The following is a 24,543-nucleotide window of genomic DNA, read 5'->3' as shown; positions in this document are numbered from 1 at the left end:
TAACCTGGTACTCTTGTGTTCTGCCTCAGAACAGGTGGCACATATGCCTCCACCTCAGAAGCCAATCTCTGAAGCTAATCGAAATTTTAAACATTTGGTAGATTCGTGTTTGAAGTTATAATGGACCTTTAAAGCAGTTTTATTATTTTGTGTTGCTGATATTCCCTGGATTGATAGATTAGTTGTTTTAATTAAGCTCTGAGGCATGAATACTAAAATTGTTGAGAGGTTTGGGATGCCATAAAGGGAACCGTGGACTGTTATAGGTTAGGTAGAGACTAGGCTCATCTTTCGATTTGAAAGTAATCATGTTTGCCAGTTTTTTAGTACCTTCAGCACTTTATTGAACATTATAAAGAGAGAAACTGAAGCTCGCGAAGTAGCATGTTAAAAAGTCAAAATAAAATACATATAAAACAGTACTTACTTAATAAAAATAAACATTTGGCAGTGACTGAGTGCCTTTGGGGTTTTTTCTATTTCCATTTGGAATTCAGTGAAAGAAGCAGAAGGCAGTATTTAGTATTTAGCACCTCACTTGTTGCTCATTCCTGAAATGGGATTTCAGTAAATGATGCTATTTTAGGCTAATTTCTAGTTTCAACATGCAGGAAGTAATTAGTCGTCAGTGAAAGCATCCATATTTATGAGACTTTTTGGTTGTAGCTTGAGGGAAGAAGCAGGGCCCATATGGAATAGAAACAACAGAACAAACTTGCAGTAAATGTTTTAGTTTCACGTGTATTTTATGTCTTATGAGAAATAAATGTCTTATACCATGATTTACTGATGAAAGAGTTCCAGTTTATGGAAGACCAAAGCTGCTTAAAAGAAAAAAAAAAAGATATTAACTAATTTATAAAATGCAGAATAAATTAATTTTTTTTAAATTTCCTTCTGTATTTATTCATCTCTTAATAGTTATTTCTCTTTAATTTTACTTATTCATTTAATTTAATTTATTAGTTTTAATTCATTATTTTATTCATTATTAATTCAAACTTGTTTCTTTCTGCATTTTCATTTTTTGATTTCTTTATCTATGCCATGCTTCAGCATGCAAATACAGAGGCTCAAAGTGTGCCAAATCTGTCTCTAGTGGTTGACCAGCCAATATGTTCCCACTCCCAAAGTGTAACATCGGTGACAAATCTTCGGTATGTTACGCTTTCGGCCATGCAACACGTCCCTATATTACGAGTTCGGAAAACTGAGGAAACATGAGGACCGTTTGGAATCAATCTACACATGTACAGTTATTTTACTTTAATAGCTTTGGAAAACACTATCTAATACGATTAAGGTGGTGGTAATGGTTAGGGTTAAGGTTAAGGTTAGGTTAGGGTTAGGGCTGTAATACATGGCTGGAACGTGTATTACTGCCGGGAGCGTCAATCTATTGGATTCCATCCACAACCCGGCACCCGGAACATGGAAGGTTACCTTTCACATTCCTGAGAGACGCCTCCAGACGTGACAAATCGCCGGTATATTACGTGGCCGGAATGAGAACGGGCTCGACCCAACACCAAAAGAAATGTTTTATGAAAGGAGAAAATAAATGTATGTATATGAATTCCTACAATTATATGTTACATATTTTAGTGCATTTACTGGAATTTTGGAAATCAAACCATTCGTTATTTTTTATTTTGGCAGTTCTGGTCCTCCATACCCTTTTGCATGTTTTTATGCATCACAGTTATAAACAAACAGTATGCTGTGCAGGAAAAATGAGAAAGCAGCCACTTTCATGAGTAAATGATAGTATGCGGCATATAGTTTTTACAACATTTTCTTTTTCACGTAGGGGACGAGTGGCTGAGTCTAGTGTGAATGTACCTGTGTTTCATGTGGATAATGACTTATGTAAGCAATGCACTGCTGTGGTTTTGACTGTGACTGATCCTGGAAAGTATGCCCTACCTGTAAAGAATGACAGATCTAGCTGGCGGCTATGCAATTGAGCATAGACATTGAAATACATCACTTCATGGTCTCAGACGAGCGTGTTTGCTTGAGTGTGACATGTTTGCAGAGGGGTGGGGAGTCTGAATGTTTAAAAAAAGAAAAAGAAAAAAAAAGAGGGGCTGGGTTGGGCTCTCTTTTTCGCGTCTCTCTCCAGCCTAGAAGTGGAGTGTCTTTCCCCCCCTTCCCCCTCTCTACGAGCTGCTGGCCCTCGGTCAGGTAACAAAACAGGATAGTATCACAGGACGGTGAAACCCAAAGTGGCCCCGCCTGCCTCCATACGTCTGTATGTGAATGTGTGTGTCTGCGAGGCTCTCACCTGTACCTGTCATATATCCTATACCTTAACTTCTTTGTTCTCAGTGTGTTTGCCTGTTTGTTGCACTCCTCTAAACACACCCTTCCCTTGCGGCCACTCCCAACATCCTCTTGTCACACACATCCCAAACCCTCATATGTATGGTCTGTGTTTCCAGAGTCGTTGCTATGCCAACAGCCCACTTTCTGTGTCTTAGCTGTGGGAGAATCTGATCTGAGTCTACTCTGCCCCCCACTGGATACTGTAGACAACTGCAGGCTTAAATCATGTCAACCACATCAACCCCCATGGGGTCAGAGGGAAAAAGCATTGGCACCAAAATGTATCAGTTGTAGTAATACCATCTGCCACATTTAATATTGCCTTGCTAGAAATTGAATAAACTGAAACCAATCACTTTCAATACACAATGAGATGTACGATCTGGAAGCGCTAACTGATCCGCAGGCCCAGACGTTTCTTTAAAGCAGCCTGGTTGCAGGGAGCAGAGGACCACCTCAGGTGCTGTAGAGCAAGCCTTATAGAGCGGCCATTCCCCTGACAGCAGTAGCTCTTACCTGAGAATGCACTGAACCCCTGAATGAAGCATGAAGGAGAATGAATAATTGAAGACGTTCACTCCCCCATCGATAGTTGGGAGGTGGAGGAGGAGGGAGGTGCCTTGCTTTACTTCAAGCCCTAAGAGTCTCCCTTTGCTTTAGACTTCTTGAGTAGATGCTCATGTTTTAGGTGTAGTGTTTTACGCAGCTTTTTTCTTCTCTCAAACTCATTGCCTGCAGTTTAGAGTCAGTGCAGAATAATAACAATAAAAGAAATAATAATCAGGCAATATGGAAACGCAAATACCTCCCTTGGCGACTAATACAACTAACAGCAATTAATAAGCATCCCCTTCCCCTCCTGAAATGGTTAACATCCCTCCTTCCCCCCCGTCTCACTCCGGTTCCTTTGCTGGTTGAAGTGATTGTTTGCTTGTCTTGTTTGCTCGCCTTTTCTGTCTGTCTATTTGTCAGTATATTTTCCTCTAGTTTTGTCCGTGTGTTCTGCAAAAATGTACACATTATTGCATTCAACATCAATTGTCATCCAAATTCGAAGCTTAGCGGGTCCAGAAAAACAAACAAACAGACCAAAAAACGTCCCTCGAAACAAACTTGGTGAAAAGCTCGACAGAGAATGCTGGCCGGACAGACAGACTTTCTATGGGCTCCTTGTCTACTGCCTGTTCAAGGCATTGCCTTCACTCTCCGAGTGACAACTACTTGCATATAACGTATATGCACATGTAGCCAATGCCAGTTTGTGCTTTGGCCCCTGTGTCCCTGGTCCACACTTTTAGAGTGTTGCTAAATGGTTGAAAATTCAGGTTAGTCTTAAAATCAACTTTTATCATTTGTAGTTCTCAACTTAATTTCTATCAACACCCTCTTTTGTAACACTCTAAATGTGCTTTTCCTATGTTCCTACTACTTGTCCCTTTTTGTGTTTTTGGTGGTATTCTCATTTTGTGTGGTATATCGACTCCTTATTTCCCCTCTCTTACTATATCTCTTCTATCGATTATGTTGAGCTCTCCATGCAGAGAATAGTGCTTCTTGCTCTCTTTTTCCTGAAGATCAATTGTATTTATTGTCTTTTTCTTTTACTCTCTGTGTTCTCTCTCCTCTTTTTTAGCATGTTTGCCCCTTTGTCTCCTGTTAAAGATATTATGTGTGCATAGCCTTCTTTTTTGTCTCTTATTCTTTGATACTTATCAGACTGACCAAACTAAGCCTCTCTTGTGTTTCCAGGCTTTCCTTCCTTCATTCCCTATCTTTTCTTGCAGCTCTCTATTTCTCTTTAATGTGCTGGTGTTTGTTATTTTTTTTCTCTTACTGTTCATACTATTAATACTTGCTATCTCTTCTAATACAGATAAATAATTTTCAGCTTACTTTTTCTATTTCTCACGTTCCCTTTTGAACCTTCTGTCTTATCTGCAGTCCTTATGATTTCCATCCAGTGTTAGTGTGTGTGTCCTCTCTGTGTCTGCTCATTGCTTTTCTCTTTCTCAGTGTTTCTGTTCTTGTTCTTCTCTATTCACTGTTTGTTTGTTGGTGTTTCAGTGTTCAGCCTCTCCATGTGCCTTGACTAGTCATTTATCGAGTGCTGTTTGTCCAATGCGTCATGTTATGCAGGACTTTTGCATCTGACTCTCTTTTCTTGTGATATTTGTTCACACTTCCTTTAATCTTAAAATATTTATTCTCTTTAATTTTTTTGGCTTCTTGTGCTAATTTCCTTTTTTTTGTCCACTTTGTGATTCTTGTTTTCTCGATGTATGAACATAGTGATTTTTCTCCCAGAATGTTTATCCCACATGTATTTTTTTTTAAACAATACTCATGAGAAGGAACTAAACTTCACATCTATTAACATCTGTACCTAAGAACCAGCTGTTCCATGGCAGATTTCTGCACTCACCTTTGTTTTTATAAAACTTGTGATGTTGGTGCAAATGAGAGAAATTTAAACACGCAGAATACTTTACAAAGCCGTCTAATGTCTGTCCTGTTAAACATCTGGTCGTCTTCATGTTGCTATATATGTCTGTCTACTGTTTTTAAAGTAACGTCATGTTGCTATATATGTCAATATACATGTGTCTTGTTAAAGTTGTCATTTGTTAGTTGTCAAAAGACTGAGCATAATTTCTACCAGGATGATTAATTGGGTTGTGTCAATAAATTTAGTGATTCTGTTTTATGTTTTGTCAGAAAATGTCTTTGTTTTGGGTTTTTTTTTTTGGTGGAGGTAACTTTCTTGTAAAGATGTGGATGTTTGCCAGGGTGGAGCTCTCTATATATAGTCATCTCAGACTCCAGTTTTCCTCAAACACCACTTGCCGCATCAACTGTCCTCAGTTCTAGCGCCCGCTATTAATCTGTGGAATCTTTGGCACATTTTACTTGGCTTTGCTCATGAAAGCTACAGAAAAAGCAGCTTGAAGTGACATCTATCCAAAGTTAACTTGGACCACCATCGGTTGTTCCAGATAGGCAGGTTTCAAGCGTTAAACAGGTGGAGGTTGGACTCCCTGGGTGCTCAGACATTCTCTCTTTCTGTAGATGAATTAGCTTCACATGTCCTTACTGTCTTTTCTTGCTGTCAACCTGAGCTTTTCTTTGCAGAGGCAACAAGCCAGCCAACAGCCCCAAGGGCCAACCTCCTGATGCTGACGGCCACTCCTCTGTAACTGACCTGGCCAACTCTCTCACTGGAGACATGGTGATGGTAAGACAATGTCCCACTTCAAATCCATCCTGCTGTCTGTGATATGATTGGTCTAACATGATTTTTACTGTTTAGGCTGCTAATTTCCAGTGAAAGGAAGCAGATTATTTTTTACATCATAGGGCAAGTTAGCTGGTTTCTACTGAAGATGTAAAGCACTCCCATAGAAGCTGAAACAGCTGGCAATATTATTATTAATAATAATTATTGTACAAGCTCAATTTATATGGGACTGAGTGCCTGAAAATCATACTATAGAAAAACTATGTTGGGAAGTGCAAAAAAGTAGCCCATTTAACAGTGTCAGAAAAACAATACTGGTGTAAAAGTAAGCTATATCAGCCTCCATACACTAATAAGTAGGTTTTTCGCTGTTAGTTTGGGGCTTTTAAGTAAAGACCTAGATTGGATGGAATTTTAAAGGTGGATCCTTTGGTTTTTGCTTTGTTTTAAGGATTGGACTTCACTAACACTGGATCCTGTATGCCCAGTAGACAGTTTTCAGTTCATGTTACAGGCTTTCTATAAAAGTTGTAATCTGCAAGCACCACTTGAGAAAGGGATGCATTATCCCCTGTTCTAGTTTCATAATTTTATTCTGTAAAATATCTTTGATCAGTTCACTGTCCAATCCATTCAACCCATATTTATCTTATATTAGACTTAGCACAGATCCTCATATCATCTAATGCCTAAAAGAAGCGGTTTCAGCTCCTCCCCCTTTAAGGCAAACCTCTCTTTAAGCTTTTTCTGATTGGCTGTCTGATGCAAACCAAAGATATGAACAACAGATGGATGAGGCTGCTGCTGCTTAGATGGTTATATTATATTCTTACTCATATTGTGCAAAGTAAGGAAACCAAATCCATCCATCCATCTTCATCCACTTATCCAAAGTAAAGAGAGTGGTTATGTTACAAGTTTGGTTCAGCCACATTATGAGCAACCTGATCTTGGCCTGCCAATTCTTGTTTTGTATTGAAGAGCCTCATTAGAGCTGTCACCTGCAAGAGTTTTGATGATGAATCAGAAAGCTGATATGAGTTCTACCTTATCGGTCCAAGTGAGTGTCTGACATCGTTAATAAAGATGTCCTTGAAGATTAAAGGAGTCTTCCTGGTGTCTGGTGTTTTGAAATGAAAAATCAAAATCCTTTAATATTAGGGTGTCCATATAGTTTTGGCCACATACCCACGAGGTAATTCTCAGTCACCAGGTAGGACACGTGTTGCAGTGCTATGGTAAATCCATACGCAGGTTAATCTAAAGCGGGACGTGGCAGTAAAGGAGCTGTAATAGAGCAACATACAGGCAGTTCCTACAGTGACAATCAACGAAACAGGCATGCAAGGTGACTCACGCTGTTTGATAAATTAGACTTGGAGTATTTCACACTTTCTCTGCTTGATAGTCCATAATGCCATATTGACATATTGCTGAGCGAGTCTTTGTCACTTTGAAATTGTAGCCCTGGCCTCGAGGAGCAAAATCGACAGCTTCAAATAATGCTCGGAGAGACTTCGCCTGCATAACACAGCTTTTCTTTTTGTCAGAGGTGACGGCTGCACATAGTGGTTTTAATAAACTGGTGGTTGTTTATCGCCACTCAAAGTTCTCCGAATTCTTTGTTCCAATTTATGTTATTGTTAGAAAGTGAGTGGAAACGGGAGAGGAAAAAATAAAGGACAGAGGCAGAAGGTGGAGCTGCAGGGAGAAAAGAAATGATTGTAAAGACAGCTGCAAGTGCAGAATGCCAACCTTGAGCTTTGCTTTCCTGCCTGTTCTCTCCAAGCCTCTCACACAATGCTCCCTCTCTCCTCCTCTTTCTGTTTGTCTCCCGCTCTCTGCTCCCGTCTCTCTGTCCGCTGCTTCCATCAGATAGTGGCCTTTTAGTGCACAGCAATGATAAAGCAGTCAGAGTGGCTGTGAGAGAGAATGGGTGGTCTAAAGCTCCCCTATCTCCAATCTGAGCACCTCCTGCCTCTTAAGAACATTAGTAAGGAAATTAAACTCTCTCAGTCTTCTTAATGTCAGAACAATCTCTGCGTTTGAGCAGCTGCTTTAGCACACCATGATAGAAACGCAACCCTAAAATCTCCTCCCCTCACAGCTTCTCTCTGTCAAGGTCTGTGTGTGTGTGACATCAAATCTGTGCCCTTGGAATGAGAGTTTCATGTGAGTGGCTGCTGCCGCTGCTGCTGAATGTCTGAGCATTATAATTATTTGTCTGCTTTTGTTGCCCTGCAGCTGTCCCCAGGTTCGGAGGATGATGAAGGGCCCATCAGTGAAAAGCTGGGCCGGATCCAGTTCAGCATAGGCTACAGTTTCCAGAACACGACCCTCACTGTCAAAGTTCTCAGGGGCCAGGACCTCCCGGCCAAGGACTTCTCTGGCACCTCCGACCCCTTTGTTAAAATCTACCTACTGCCTGACAAAAAGCACAAGCTGGAGACCAAGGTCAAGAGGAAGAACCTCAACCCCCACTGGAACGAAACCTTCCTGTTTGAGGGTCTGTGTTTACATACTGCATTGTTCTCACTAAATATTTTCCATCACGTTTTCTCGTGTTATCCAAAAATTTTTCCAAATATGCTGCCATCTGTGGTTTGATCGGGACATCACTGCTTTCAGTTTGATAGCCTGAAAGAAAAGAAAAAACTATAAATCTTTAATGTAAAATAACCGAAAGTATTAACACTTTTAATTGTGAGTTTATGTAAAATCATGTTGCTCATTTGTTAGAAGCACATAACAAACAAAAGCTAATCAAATATAACCGTCATGGTCCTGGGTCTGTGACCCAGTGTTTATGTGTTTTCTGGTTTAATTAATATCTTTGATTTAGTTTAATTTATGGTTCAGTTTTCATTGCTCTTCCTAGTCATTTGTATTTCTTTTCTTAGGTTCTTGTTCATTTAATCTGTCCCCTTGACAATAACGCCCTCAAAAAATGGAAAAAACAAAGCAGAAAACCAGAACAAACAAGTTGGAACATGAAGTACGAGTCTGTATACACACTAGGGACTGACTCCTCAATAGGACACAACTGGGGACTGACCACAGCTGGAAAAGACAGTAAAGTATAACTAGCTTTCAAATTAAAACAGCAAATATTCAAAAGATGCAAAAAACTAAATGAGATGTAAAAAGAGGGACAAAGGCACTAAAACATAGAAAGATTTGCAAGGCAAGACGGGGAGACACTGAGGTTGCTACCAACACTGGGAGGAAATAATAAAATCCAAACAGAAATTAAACCTAATCAACACAAGAAACCAATGCTCAAAACCATCACAACAACCTGGGACCATGACATTTGCGGGGAAGAATTCTATAATTAGGGCTTTGGATAGCTGTAAACCAATTTAAATCAATAACTGAACATTTGGGGAGATTTGGTAATTTGCTTTCTTGCTGAGAATAATGCTAGAAGATTGAGACCACTTAATACTTACGCAGCCAGGAGCTTCTTCGTTTTGCATAAACGAAGAAAACAGGCACGAAGAGATAAATTCAAAAGCTCCGTTTTAAAATGTAAAACTATTGCTTCAAGAATATGTGTCTTTTTTAAATAGTCGCGGCGAAGGATTCCGATTGTGCAGCGCGATAACGGAGCTGTGACAAAGAGCTGTCTCTCAACACAAAAAGAGCATTGTGGGAGATGTGTGAAAACACATAACGTGTGAAACTGGAACAACATTTTTTGCATTGATAAAAGCTCCAGCTTAAGAAACTGCGGAAATCATTCTGATTCGAATAATAACGAATGCTCTTGAACACCGCAGAGGTTTCGTAGCAGTCGCGCAGATGGCACTCATTCCTGTATGATTTGAATTGCTTGTGAAATGGTAAAACAGCCAAAAATAATGTTCAGAACCTTTTCCAAAATCAGAACAATGGCCTGTGCTCATGGAAGAATGAATGAGATGGCTGTTTTTTACTGGAGCCTAATATTACTTCTCAGCCAAAACCATCCCTCTTTGCACTGCTGCAGATTACACTGGCCTTCTTCCCTCTCTGTGGTTTAGCCCTCACCCTTCAGTGTTTTCTGTTTCTGTCTCTGTTTTAGGCTTCCCTTATGAGAAGGTGAGAGAGCGCACTCTCTACCTTCAGGTGTTGGACTATGACCGTTTCAGCAGGAATGACCCCATTGGAGAGGTGTCAGTCCCCCTTAATAAGGTGGAACTGGGCCAGTTAAAGACCTTCTGGAAGGAGCTGAAGCCCTGCAGTGATGGCAGTGTAAGAAAGGGAGGGGTGACCGCGGGGTCGAGCCGCGACGTGCGGTTTTATTAAAACACGTGTGACAAATTTGTTGACAGTTTTCAGCATGTGAGCTGGATTGACATATTTTTATTTTTGGGGGGTGAGCAACGTGCTCGCCCATGCCTGCCTGGGTGCTGGATGGTCTGTGTTTGGCACAAGGAGGTTAGAGCAGAAAGGGCAGTGATATAAGATTACACAACAAGCTAGTGAGTAGCCTGGAGTTTGATAGTCCTTGATGAAATCTGATATTAGGCTGGGTGATTCATACTCCGCTGTGTTTGTTTGGTGTGTGTGTGTGTGTGTGTGTGTGTGTGTGTGTGTGTGTGTGTGTGTGTGTGTGTGTGTGTGTGTGTGTGTGTGTGTGTGTGTGTGTGTGTGTGTGTGTGTGTGTGTGTGTGTGTGTGTATGTTCCTCAGGGGAGACGAGGAGACCTGCTGGTGTCTCTCTGCTATAATCCCACCGCCAACACCATCACTGTGAACATCATCAAAGCACGCAATCTCAAAGCCATGGATATCGGGGGCACCTCAGGTATACACTCCCCTTTGTTTGTTTAGGCTCTCTTTCTCTAAGCGTTTCTCAGCAGCTGGAAGTCCTTCCTGACTTTGGAAGCTCTGTGCTTCACACAAGGCTCTGGCTCTGTGTTCAAACCCTCACTGACTCGTCTGCTAACAGGACGGTTGCTGGCCACCGTCGATAGCTACAGCAGCAAGGTGACATTACTTCAAGCATCTCTCAGTTGACCTCCCTCTTTCCTGTCCTCTCTTTCTGTATATCTATGAGGATCTTCAGCCTCCTAGCCAAATCTGTGTCAGCTCAGTCTGGGTGCTGCTAGTTTTTAAAGTGTCCTGTCTCACTGTGAAATGCTCTCTGTGGCATATTTCTTGTACAATTACAGCTTCCCGCAGTAGTAGGACTGGTGGCTGGTAGTACGACAGAATCTCACAATGCTCCAGAACTGGTAGTACAGATCCCAGGCCCTATTTCCATAAATACTTCCTCATTTGTATGTTTCCTCGCTCAGGGGATAAGTTGACCTTGAGCTCAAACGAGGTATCTGCTTCCCTGCTGCCTTTTCTGACTTTTAACAATTAGGAGGGTAATTGCAAACCTGACCCTAAAAAAAAGAAAAAGAAAAAAAACCCACCATCTATTTGCATCTTCATCGTCTCACTCATGTAAACCACCGCACTCTGCTTCCATGCTGCAGATCCCTATGTGAAGGTGTGGCTGATGCACAAGGACAAGCGTGTGGAGAAGAAGAAGACGGTGGTGATGAAGCGCTGTCTCAACCCCATCTTCAATGAGTCCTTCCCCTTTGACGTGCCCGCCCATGTGCTGAGGGAGACTACCATCATCATCACCGTCATGGATAAGGACAGACTCAGCCGCAACGATGTTATTGGCAAGGTAAGGTTTCATAGGTGCTGTCTATTCACGGCTTGCAAGCCTTCACAAAGTCTGAAACTGCAACTGATTAAAAGTACTTTCAGGGAACAAGCAGTCGCTACTGAGGTAGGTCAGCTTGTCATTGCAGTTTACCCTGTGACCACGGCAATGACAGAGAGCACACCAAGGAAGATAATACAGTAATTAATTAATGAATTATACACTCATACATTATTCACCAGCAGCGAGCAAAACAATCAATAAGGAGAAATCATCCAGGAGCATAATGAGCTTCAGACTTTGATTATCTGGTGAGGATCGTGTCACCCTGGTGGCCGTTTTCCTCTTAACGGAAGAGCTGGGCTTTTTAGGTAATAATTCACTCTCTGGGTAAACAGATGAGAAGACTGTTACCACTCTCATGTCTGTCCTTTGAAAATATAGCCACCAGATGGTTTAGTTTAGTTTAGCACACAGACTGAAAACTACGTGCCATTTTGATGTGGATTTATGTGCCAGACTAATTTCATAGCGGAGCTGAGAAAGTAACAGGTTCCAGGCAAAAAAAAAGGAAAATTTGCTAATTTAGGAACAGCAAAATGCATTTTACCTTCATCAGTTATGCAGCCTGTGTGAAAACTGAGACACTGTTCTTGCTTCATTTCATTAGTTTCCAACTCATTGCAGCTTTCCAGGCTCTCCTCGCATGTGGTGCATGTCAGACGTTGCATGCACAGAGCGGCTCTCTTTATAAAGGTGTTGTCATGACTGAGTGAAGCCGTGAGAATCATGAACCCAAAATGCATGTGAGAATGACAAAAAGCCATTACTTTATGATTTATTCCTTCATCAAGCCTCTGCCTCTTTTCTTCCCCTCTCTCAGATCTACCTATCGTGGAAGAGTGGACCAGCGGAAGTGAAGCACTGGAAAGACATGCTCGCTCGGCCGCGCACTAATGTCGCCCAGTGGCACGCTCTCAAGGCCTGATCGCACCACCCAGCTTCCTCCATGGCCCCTTCCCGTCTCCTATCCCTCCCTCCTCCTCCTCCTCCTCTCTCTCTCCTCTCTATCTCTCCCCTCCTCCCACTCCTGTCCTTATGCACAAGACTGACTTGCTGCCAGGCTGCGAAACACGGGTACAATTAGCCATCTGCTCTCTTAAACCTTTAAAGTCCTTTTCTCTTTTCTTTCAAGGATCTCAAATTTTTTCTCCCCGACCCGTCTCTTCTGTTCCCTCCTCTCATACAGCCCCGTCTCAATTTCCGTGTCTCACCACTTTGCCAATGGTTCCCCTGTTTCTGACTGTCTGTATGTCCGTCTGTCCGTCCTTATGCACTTTGCCTGTGGAGGTCTGATAATCAGTTCCTTTGCCGATCCCTTAGTTTTGAACTGCACTGCAGCCCCTGACCCATACAAGGTGCCAGTCCCGTGGGATCACAGAGAATCGTCAGTAATGATCTAATCTCATATAATCCTGTTGTATGAATATTCCAGGTATACAATACTATACAGTATGTACTGTATGTACATATACATATGAATATATTAGGTGTATAGATTGGCAGAACTCCCCTATACACATGACTAGTATACAGTATGTTACTCATAGGTCGCCTGCTGTTTCCCATCTCTTCCGTCTCTTCATTTGCCGCCTCGTCCTTGTCATCTGTCTCAAGAGTACTATATTCCCCCTCCTTTTCAGTCCTTCCTCCTTTTTACTCAAAAGTGGTTTAATGTTCAGCTGAAGTTGTTGAAAGCAATCAATATATGGTGTGTAATGAAACCAGCTGAGCTCAAGATGGAATTGTTGATACCGCTGTCTCTTCTCTCCTCTTTTTTCTTCCCTATGTCCCTTTTTTCCTCTCTTCTTTTCCCCCTTTATTGTTCCCAATTTCTCTTCCTCTGGCACAATATTAGCGAATTCCTCCCCCACTCCCCCTTTCTGGACGTCCCTCCCCCTCTTCCTCCTCGTCGTCTGTGTGCTGTGGGTGCTGTGCTGTAGCTCCGACAAAAATAGAGATTAAAAATTTAAAAAATAAACTGAACTTTCCGAAGCTGGGAAAGCAGGGACACGATGAACTTGTGAAACGGAGCGCTCCTGATTTTTTCCGGACAAAAAAGCCCCGACACGGAGAGAGAGAAAAAAGAAGATGAAAACACTAACAAGCAAACAGATCCTTCCTCCCCCTCAAGATACTATGATGTCATTTTTCACAGCATCACCAACTGAGGAAACGAGTTTAAAATCTTCTTCCAACGTTAAGATGAGAGCAGAGGCAAGAGGCCACGTTTGTGCAGTTTGCGCACGTGCACGTGGGTTTGCGTGTGCACACTTCCGTCTGTTTATTGATGCTATGAATTCTTTGTGCTGCCCCGTGCTCTTGTTTTGCGCTGACAGGGGGGACGATCTCCGTCCGTTTTGACTGTGCGCTGTGCTGCGGTGATGTGTGCCTGTTGGTGTGCGTTTGTTTTCACAGGAGCCGTTCTGTAGAAATCTTCTCTTTTCTCTTTCTCATGTTGCGCTCTTCTTGCTCTTCTTACTGCCATTGTTTCCCCATCTTCTACTGCCCTGCCTTCTGAACGAGGGCACGGGGAAGTTCTATCTGCACTTTTTGGAAATGTAATAACAATAATAATGATGACGATGATTATAGTGATGGTGAAAAATTAAGGGAGGAGTGTCTGAAAGGGCGAGCAGAAGTTGGGGAGAGGTGACGTCTTCTCTGTGATTTCAGGGCTTGGAGATGTAGGTCATAGAGGATGCAGGGCTCTCATCCTCCTCTTTTTGTTCTTTTTTCTCGATGTACGTGCACGCACACGTGCATGTGTGTGTGTGTCAGCTACCACACTCCTGGTGGCAGACTGCTGGTGTCTGAAATGTCAGGCCAGGATGGAGATATCAGGCTTTTCTTCTTGTCACGTGGAGGCCGGCCAGCACAGCAGTGCTGTTTCACAAAGCGTCGATCAACAACAAGAGCGTGATCAGAGCTCTAACCGACAGTCTGTCCTGTATTCCTCGCCTAAAAATGCTGAACAATTGTTAGGCATCTAAAAACAGTAATTTCGATGTGCATTTTTCTGGTTTCCACACTGGAAGAACATTAATAAAACAATAAAACCTTCTTTGGGTTTTTGTTGCACTTCAAAGGAAAAATGAGCAAGCGTGTATCGCAGACAATAGGTGTGATATTAGACAATGGCCTGATCTGCCACCGCAAGATACCGTAGAAGCAGATTAGACATTATCTCTTCGCTGAGTGCTAGAGAGTACCACAGAGTGTACCGTTGCCCTCTTTGCCCGGCACATTCAACACAGCTCGATATTTCTGTAACGTAAATAAAGCAGCAGCAACTGGAAAAGCTGTCAACCATTAAGAGCTACTTAAAAAGAAATCTGCTTTCGTAGTGTGCTCTCTACTACAGCCTGCCTGTTTGTTTTCTCTTTGCATTCATGAAGTCTTGACAAGCGAATCATGTCACCTGTTCCTTTCTTTTCTTCCAGCGGCTTAATTTTCTAAATGAAAATCCTCATTTTAGGAAACTCGCAAGTTAAACAGACTTAGCAAGTAAATATAATCAGTTTGTTTCTTCGCTGGAACATAACCATTTTCATAATGCAGCGTGAGTAGTTTTGAACTAACTCGGCCTCATCAAAAAAGCTGTGGGCCCTGCAGTGGATTTTATTTCCTTGCATCATGCAACAATTTGACAGTATCTTGCATTTCGGCGTTTATTTTCAGTTATGCCAACCCGTTCAACACTTGATAGACAGTATGAATTTGCAGTTGTGTAAGCGTGCGTTACTTCTTGTCCAGTAGCTCTCTAAGCTGGTCTTGGGCAGCGTACGGTGTGCTCAGTGTGTTCTGGGTAGTGTGGTTTGCGTGAGCCTCAGTGCTGGCTGCCGCGATGCGCTGATCCAGTCCAGCAACCTTCAGAACAATTGGCCAGCCGTGGAACAGGGCCCACTGTTTTGACAGCCACTGCCTGCAGTGTCACAGCACATTACACTCCCATTAGGTGGTCAGAAAGGAGAAATATCTGCCTCCTTGGACCTGAGGGACTCACGATTTGCAGAGGTATCATTTGCTAAAAATAAAAGAAAACGTGGCGGACTCTCATTAGTTACCATGTTTGTGATGGACAGGGATAGAGCTCGTCGGTGAAAAAATGGAAATCAGTGGGTGATCGCTGCTAAAGCTGTGAAAACCACACGTGCAGGCGATGAGTCAACACAGTACCTCTGCTATTTCCTTTTGCCAAGATTCCTCGTTGCTCGAAAAGTGATAAATTGCTATGCTACAGGGGTTTACAAAGCTTAGTCATCAGTGACCCTGTAAACTTGGGGATACGGCTTTATTTTTAGAAACATGAGGCACCGTGTAATGCCTCTGATCCTGACAGGTAGGACTGGAAGCTGAAAGGATACAGGGTCAAGCTTTTAAAACTTACAGCTTTTGAATACAGATTATTTCTTACATGGAAATTCAGCATGTGACATTTTCTCTTTTCCTCAATTGGTGGGCCAGCAGATAATTAGCCAGAGACACTTTAATACTTTCTTTGAGCACGTGTTACCGAGCGAACCGGAGACGTGAAAAGCTCAACATGCAGTTTAGTCATTTTGGCTCTACTTTCTCGTTTGTTTGTACTCCCACAGACCACACTGCTACATCGGCGAAAATTAAAAGAACTGCAAAACAACAATTTTCCCCATTTAAATCTCTGCTTTTGCTTTTAAGTGGTAACAAAGTGAGCTTTCATCATATCGCAAAGCTGTTAAAAGAAAGAAATGCTTCAGTACAAAATCTTTCATTTTGATATGTTATACGAGTTATGCATAAACAGTTATACTTTTTTTAAAGCAATTCCCAAATGAGAAACTCATAATGTGTTATGTCTCATAGTGAGTTAATTTGAGTGAGGTTTTATGTTAGTAAGAGGACAAACATTAAAAACAGCTTCAAGAGCCTGTCATCAGTTGAAAATCATGTTTACAAGCCATTCCCATAAAGTTGGAACAAGTCACGACGTACCGAGCTGATAAAACACCGTTAAGCGTATTTGTTGAGCTGCTGAAGAGGGTCTCAGCTCCCAAGCAGAGCATTCTGTTTAAACCAAGAGCTTGATACTTGCAAATGTTAAATATGCAAAGAATTAGACATCAATTATCTTCATTTGTTTCGGTTGAAACAGAGTACATATGCTGGTAGTCAGAAAAAAAGTCCATAAAGTTAACCATTACTTCTACACATGACAAGGAAAACAAAATCCAGGTGTGACTGTAATATTGGATGTGTACAGGAGTATCCCAACTATCCAGGAAGTTGCTCACTCCATTAAAATAACCAGGAGTCCTGAATATTATGTTGTCTTTGCCAGCAGTCAAACAGCAGCACTATTAAAATGGATGCTGCGCTCAGAGCCAAACAGTATAAAGGAGAAAGCAATTTCCAAATCCTAGTTTTATTATATTGCCACCTGTCTCACATCTCTAAACTTATTGCCTTTTGTTGGCACCAGCACCGTCGGCAATGACCTTCAACAATCCTAAGCTCATGAATGCAGCATGGCAGCGCTGCAGATGCTCCCAGTCGAGATTCTTTTCTTTCTGTTTTTTGACCAACTTCACTCTCTGTTCTCGCTCTCCTTGTGTTCAGGCTCGGCTCCGTCTTTCATCATCTCTTCATTCCCTGGCGGAGCTGGCGGGTAGGTGCAGGTGTAGATAATTAGTGTTTGATTACAAAGCTTCAATTCAAGATGACTGACGCAACCATCACTGACTCCAAGTTTCCCAGAGAATAAAGGCTCTTCGAGGTGATTTTTGTAGTTTGTAAATGTTTCTTTCCCTCTGATGTTTTTCTTTCTCTCCGTTTTAGTTAAAGTCTCATTAACTGTTGGAAGGATGATCTTGGATTTTTGTGCAGACGTTCATGTTGCCCTCAGGATGAACTGGAACCTTTTAAGGTTCTTCTGTTTTTCCTCTGGTATCATCATTCAGTCAGAACCTTTTTAGTGCTTTGGTTTATGCCCGAATACCTACAAAACCGAACGCCAGCTGTGATTATGCTTATTTAATATTAATTGGTAAATTCTGGCATGATAACTAAACTGCTCATTACTCATTACTAAACTCCCATTTAACAGATATTCAGTGGCTCACTTAAGAGTAAGCAGTAAATTGGAATTTTGCCATGCCTGTATCACATCATTATGCTAGCATGCTGATGCCAGCCTTTATTGTCAAGGTAGAGTACTTGGGAAAAGTCTTGAGCCGCCCCTCATTTCTTTATATTTTGCTTACTGTCAGCTTGCAGGTTTTCATAAAGTGGTCCTGAGTAGTTCTCCAGGCTTTCTGAAGGTCTTTCTATGATTTTCTCTTGACATTGACTACATTTTCACTCATTTTCAGTCCAGTTCGTAACCATTTTGAAAGGAATGTTTTTTTGTTTGCTTGTTTGTTAATTCACTCATCACTGACCTATGAGTCATTCAAACATAACAAGGCACCTAACTCAAAGGATGAATCAGTGTTGTGTCTACACAGACAACTTAGCAAGAATCAATTTTTAATTGTAACTTTAGGCATTTTGTTACTTGCAAAAACACATCAATTTACAATTTCTTTAGTTGAATTGAAAAGTGGGAAAGGGAAAACATTTTGACAGGAATAAAATAGCACTCTTGTGTCAACAAGGTGATTCCCAAAGAGCTATAAGACATAAACTTAGTATCTCAGAATGGCGTGCTGTGTGTTCTTACAAAGTGTGAAGAAACTGGACAACCAGAAGACAAAAGAAGACATGACAGGCCTAAAAAACTATCTGCACCAGATTAACTGTATGTAAAAGTCAAGTTCAGTGTATCTCCACCTACTGTTCACTGAAGCCTCATCAGAAATAGTCTGATGAGGAAACCAATCTTACGGAAGGAAAACTGAAAAAAAGGCTGAGGAATGACAAATAACACAAGAACTGGACTGAAAATCAGTGGCAAAAGATCTTATAGATCGCTGAATTCAAATTTGAAAGGTTATCATCAGAAGTGGTCAGGAGAGAGGTACGAGAGTGAGTCTCTACAAATACACAGTGGAGGCTCTGTCATGGTTTGGGGCTGTATTTCAGCCAGTGGTGTTGGGGATCTTTTCAAAACTGATGGAATTATGAACACAGAAAAATACCATAAGATTTTGATCCACCATGAGGAAAAGATCTGATTGGCAAAGGCTTCATTTTTCACCATGACAATGATCCCAAACACACTGCCAATGCAATAATAGCAAAGCTGGATACAAAAACACACTATTGGTCATTATCGGTCGTGGAGTTCAACGTTTTTGAAGCAGGGTGGGATCGTCTTGACAGAGATTCGAACAAAAGGCAGCGAACATCCAAAGAAGAGCTTTGAATGTCCTTCAAGAAGCCTGGAGAACTATTCCTGAAGACTACTTAAAGAAATTATAGGAAAGCTTGCTTAGCAGAGTCCAGACTGTGTTAAAGAATAAAGGTGGTCATAACTGTAATACCTGTTTTTGCCTTATATACTATATTTCTGTATGTTTGCATGTTTCAGTAGATTGAATCTATAGATAGATTTTTCGAACAAAATATAAAGAAAAGACTGGTGGCTCAAGACTTTGCACCATATCTTTTAGGTTTTAGAGAACAGACCGGGATCCTCATTAGGGATCCTCATAGTGCTGACTACTGCAGATTCTAAATTTGGCTGTAAGGTCAGGATTTTACTCGCTCGCAAACATAGACATGAACAGCTGAGGACAACATGGATGACTAGTTTCCATCTCCCTTTAAGTTTGGTGCCTGTGCCCATCCTAGGCTGTATATATCTATCGACTGTGTCCTCACCTAATTGTTGTGGAGTCCACATTTTGCTACAGAAACATTAGCATTTTGGGCCATGTTGGTTTTTGTAGACAGAAGTGATCGTACGTGGAAGACAGCATGAAATGCAAAGATCTCAGCTAAGGCTATCAAGCCTGGTTAGCAGGATGGATACACTCACTGACCAAAACTGAAACCGAAACACCTTGAACAACAAGCCATATTATTTCTCTGATAATTCCACAGAAATGCTCCTGAGGTGCAGTTCAGTGACTCAAATTAGCAGAGTTGAGATGAGCTCCCAGCTGCAGGGACACCTGTTAACCACAACAGCCATGCCCATCATCTTAAGCCTTAATAAACTCCAAATGGGTGAGTTTTAAAAAAGACCCCCAGCGCAGTAGTTATAAAGGGGAAAGTTAGCTTTAGCGACCAAAAGCGTTTTTGTACCAATCATAGACTCATTCAGGTCCAGAGGTTGCTGAACGGCTCAGTCACATCCATTCGCTCACAACAAACTTTGGCAGGCCTGTGGACGCCCAGATTTAGCCTCACGTCCCCCATTTAATGACTCTCTCGGACCCTCTCGCACTTGCTGATGCGGAAACTAGAACACTGCCACGAGTCCTGTTATCAGCTTGGTGTTGTGAAGCATATGAGTCATTCCTGGACTCCTATCTTTGAGATGTTTATTCTTGGTTGTGCATCCCCAAATTTATCATTGTCACCAGCAGCCTTCCCTCCTCTGTTTACTTTCTAAATAACTTAAAGCTTTATTGGCTGAAAGGGTCACATCTGTTTGCCAAAGGATTAGTAAGATATTCTTCTGAGCCTGATGATATTGTTTGTCCTTGTCATACTCTCCTCCACCATTTCTTATTCTTAAGCACCAGTTTTCCTTGATGGATATGGCTTTCTTCAGATGAGCATCAATGAGTCACTCTATTGGAAAGGTGCCTGCTTTGCAGAAGTTTTTACGATATTAGATTAAGTGTACAGTTATTTTACGTCTTAGAGGACTTTAAATGTGTGTGCGCGGATTAAAATCAGGCAGTCGTCGTCATAATCTCATCCTAGAGGATCTGCAGTTGACGTTTTATTTTGCTGACTCATGTTCTGACAGCTGAGTAAGCCCCGAACCCCTCCGGGTCACCTTTGTCATTTGTCCAGTCACTTTCCTGCACAGACAGACCTCGCCTCCCCTTACTCGCCCTTTCGATTGTTTTAAGCATCTGGTGAGAACCAATGTGACTTCTCCCAATCAGGGTTTAAGTAAGCATTATTCGAATAGTAACAAATGGATATGAAAAACGATAATGAGTAATAATATCTTTTATTTCTTTCTGTTCACATTTGACTGTTGGTCAGTGTGTATGTATGTGTGTGCTTGGTGTTCTTGTGTTGGGGTTTATTTCTTTCCGAAACCATGAGAAGAAAAAGCTTTCTGTTTTTGAAAAACTTTATGTAAATATTGTTGGTGAAAAATTAACATTTGTTGTACGCCGAGTTTTCATTTGTCACTCGAAATGATGACGAAAACAACGATATTCATGAATAACAGTGGTGATGTTGACGATACTGAAGCTGATTATACCTGCCCTTCTTGAACAAGGGCTTTTGATGTCTGCTGTATTTTTGTTGGAGGTGTCGTGCGGTCAGGGCAAGAGAAACAAAGGGAAGGAGTGATACCCAACACATCCCGGATCCGCCGTAGCAACACTGCCACATACCCTTTACCCTCCCCCACACCTCCAGGAAACTGTGCGATATGTGGCGCTAATCGTAGCCTGTGTTTCTCATGCCATAAAGCTTTGTTGCATTTGTGTTGCAAACACCAAAACCAGCAGCGCCCTGCTTTTCAAGTGAGCTGCACGCCTCCCTGTGGAGCCACTCTGTCCTGGTTTGCTTGGCACCCTGTCTGCTTACAGGCTTGGGGATTTACTGTAATGCCATTGTGTTAGGCAGGATTGGCCCTGTACTGACACCGATGATGCCTTCTTCATTGAATTTGCAGTCATTATTTTCTCTGTTGGAGGCCATGCATGGGGACGGGCATGTATGGAGGACAGAGTGTATTCCTAGTAGAAGGACATAAACCATCCATCTGACCCCGTAAAGACAATTTTCATGCTTGTGAGTCAGCCTCTTATTCGGGGGTTAGACTCATGGTTAAGCACAAGTGACTGACATGAACTTGCCACATTATAGGCTCATCTTGTGCTTTTCCTTTTCTTTCTTTCTTTCTTTTTTAAAAAAGAACTCACAATCTTGAGGAAGAAAATCCCAGGATTAGCACAAGAAATAAGCTATATAGGCTATAAAGGTTTGCCATATGGCAATAATTATTTTTAATCATTAAAAAAACAATTTAAAAAATAGGACAGACTTTTTTCCAAATGTCCAAAATGTGCCCTGTGCCTTCTTGACAGACATATTCAACCCACTGCTTTATCAAATAAATACATAAATAACTGCACAGGGCTGTAGTCCAGTTATTTTCACTGCAGGTGTCAGTACACCCACTTCCCTATTTTTCATATGTCATTGCCTTATGTATCTGGCTGGGCCTGTCTACAGTGCTGCGATGGAGCTTATCAGTTTCACATTACTTTTAGGACCGTCTCTGCCAACAGACATGATATGGTAGAGCAGATACTCCCAGCAGCCTTCTGCAGGAAGGACAGTGGATACAGTCTTGCCTTCATTTGTAATACCATCCTGTAGAGGGAGTCCCACAGGGTCAGAAAGTCCACAGACACACTAAAAATAAATTTCCCCTAAACCCAGATCCGTCAGAGCGCGCGTCTCTTACTTTCCTCGCTGGTTGTAAATAGACTTGATGCAGTTAGAGCAGCCTCTAACTCCTGCCATAATGTGGACATTTTTAATCAGGTAGGTAATAAGCAATACACTTAACCGATCTAATGCCATACTCCGAAATGTTACTGACAAAGTGTGATGGTGACTTCTTTGCGTTGAGGGATGTCGAGGGTAACACTCCTGTTTCTTCACCTCCTTTTCTCGACTCGCCGTGGCCCAACTCTTCAACAAAGAGTGCTCTAACTTAAAACACACAGTTGTGATGTGTACAATCTAATTTAATGTATTTATTTATGTATTTTTGCCAACTTTGTAAAGTGTATAAATATCTATAAATATATGAAAAATGACAGTACTGTATAGATTTTAGCTGCCTGGTAAGGTTAATAGTATATACTTGGTAGACTAAAAGAAAAAGCGTAGAGCTGTTCAAAAGCCAGTTATTGAGAAAAATGCTTTCCGTAAAACCCAGTGCCACTGGCTCTTTTTATATTCTAAGTTTCGTTTCTGGTTTATTTTTTTATTCTAGCCAGTCGGATCCAAAGTGTGTGTTCTTCTTTCCGTCCGTTTGTTTGTTAATCGGTTATTTTGTTGTTTCATTTCTTTTCTTGACAAAGACACAGCGAGGTTCTGGCAGCCAGGAGAGTGCGGTGGAACGCAGACTGGGACCCTGTGCAGTAGTGTGTATGTGTGTGCGTGTATGTTAGGTGTGTGTCCGTCCATGGTAGTGCTAGTGCTCTCTGTGCAGTGCCTCCCTCCTCCCTCCTCTCTCTGATGTAGTTTGTCATGTGATGCAGTGTGCATTAAGGTGCAGGATGACTGTGTTTTCTGAAGCTGGCAGCTGCCCCGTCTCTTCCCCCCCACCCCCCCACCCCCCACCACCACCAATGTGTGTCTCCTCCTCATGTCCATTCTTGTTGTTTTTTTTCTACCGCGCTTCGTTTCAGTCCTCCGCTAAGTATAGATTTCCATTCTCGCTGCTCAATTGTTCATTTGCTCTCCCATTCAGCTGGTAATGTGCACACCACCGGAGTCTAATTTCACAGTAATCCATGCTTCCCGATCTATCTGTGATCCTTTGACCATTAGCATCTCTCATTCATCACCCTCCACATTTCTGAAGAACACCTTGTTTTTCTACAGAGCTCTGTGGACCAGAGAATGATTTAGCACAAAAAAGAGGGCATGCTTATAACTCCAACCCCAAATCTCTTACCCATCATGCTTCTTTTTCTTTACCCTCCTGATGCAAAGTGTGAGGAGATGGGTCGCTGTCAGCTCAGCATGCAGAATCACAAAGCAGCCATATTCAAAGTCAAGCACAGACTTAAATCTATGTTTTGGTGGCTTCACTGCTGCCCGTTTGTAGCAAGAGCAGGAGAATAGCCTTAAAGATTGGACCAACTGCACGAAAAAGTAGTGGGATATGTGCATTCGTAGTGGACTATTACCTCCCCTTTCCCACACCAGATTTATTACTCAGTATTCCAATGTGTTGCTTGGTTGCTCTGTACATATCTGTGTAGTACTTCTGTTGATGTCCCTGTGTTAGTATAGTAATGGGTTCTTACTGGGCGGCCTCCGCAGACGTCCTCTCCCTCCTGCCCTCGTCTCATTTTCTCAGAAACTTCAAAACATTCCATCTGAATCTGTACTGAACAACAATTTAAAGCTGATTAGATTCCATATATACTCGCAGTAAAACAGGAGGAGGACTGAACCACAGACGTTTCCACGGCGAGCCATGATAATAACCAAGACGCCTTGCTTCGTGTCCCTCTGAGAAGTACACACCCACAGCTTGCAGCACACTCAGCGTAAACGACCTTCACACGCCCCTTTGCTCCTCCTAATCCACCTCCACGCTGACCTCACCCAGTTTTGAGAGGTCAATGGGTCGTCTGTGTTTGTGAGGAGCCTCTGACCTCCTGAGGGTGGAGTAAAGGAAAAGGTGGGAGAGCCCTGGGAGGCAGCAGAAAGGCGTGTGGACGTGGTCACATCCTGGGTCAGGAGGGAAGGAAGCCAGGACGTCTCAAGGTCAAGCCCAGTAGCACTTTGGTTTTGCGTTCCATGTTTTTTAGCCTCTCCTGTTTTTTGGCCGAGCGGACTGTGATCTTACTGGTTGATTTTCTCGTTCTCCTCCACCCATCAGTGTTATAAAGTGTGTTGGGTGGATGGAGCCTTGGAGCTGAGCTCTGATTTTGTTCCATATTAAAGAATCATTTTTACTACACCTGTTCCCAGAGATTCATTGGTCTTCTTTATTGCCTTTCATTTTACAAGGTACTTCCAGGAGTTGAGCTGCTGCTGTAGCTGATCACCCAACAACTTTTGGGTTTCTGTCCATTCAGAATGGAGCCCCTTTAGTGCAGAGTGAGATCTCAACAACTCTTGAATAGATTGCAGATATTCATGGTTCACAGAGGACGAGTCCTACAGAGCTGCATGAACTATTTGTCTTAAAGTGAAATGGAATACTTGAAATTTGTTACAAAATTGAGTAATAACTTTTAAAAAAAAGCTCTGGAGCCCATTAACTTTATTTTTTGCATCATTATTTTATACAAAATTTAATTTGTTGAAAATACAGTGTTGTGCAAAAGTCTTGATCCACCCATAATTTGTTTATATTTAGTTCAGAAATTGGGAAATGGGTGCAACCACATTACTGA

At 42.0% G+C, this 24,543-nt stretch overlaps 1 protein-coding gene across 3 annotated transcripts in view; it reads left to right on the top strand.

Moving 5' to 3' along the window:
* syt7a (synaptotagmin VIIa) overlaps positions 1-24,104 on the top strand; it is a 94,358-nt gene extending 70,254 nt beyond the window's left edge. For all 3 annotated transcript variants that reach the window (XM_039614922.1, XM_039614920.1, XM_039614921.1), the window contains 6 exons: positions 5,458-5,560; positions 7,808-8,069; positions 9,630-9,799; positions 10,240-10,354; positions 11,034-11,233; positions 12,096-24,104. In XM_039614922.1, the coding sequence (XP_039470856.1) occupies positions 5,458-5,560; positions 7,808-8,069; positions 9,630-9,799; positions 10,240-10,354; positions 11,034-11,233; positions 12,096-12,200 (955 nt within the window). In that variant the 3' untranslated portion in view covers positions 12,201-24,104. The remainder of the gene's footprint in view (positions 1-5,457; positions 5,561-7,807; positions 8,070-9,629; positions 9,800-10,239; positions 10,355-11,033; positions 11,234-12,095) is intronic.
* The last annotated feature ends 439 nt before the right edge of the window (positions 24,105-24,543 follow it).

Source organism: Oreochromis aureus, linkage group 7, assembly GCF_013358895.1.
Source record: "Oreochromis aureus strain Israel breed Guangdong linkage group 7, ZZ_aureus, whole genome shotgun sequence".
NCBI classification, from domain to species: domain Eukaryota; kingdom Metazoa; phylum Chordata; class Actinopteri; order Cichliformes; family Cichlidae; genus Oreochromis; species Oreochromis aureus.
Note: the sequence above shows the minus strand (reverse complement) of the source record. Positions and strands in the feature narration are given on the sequence as shown.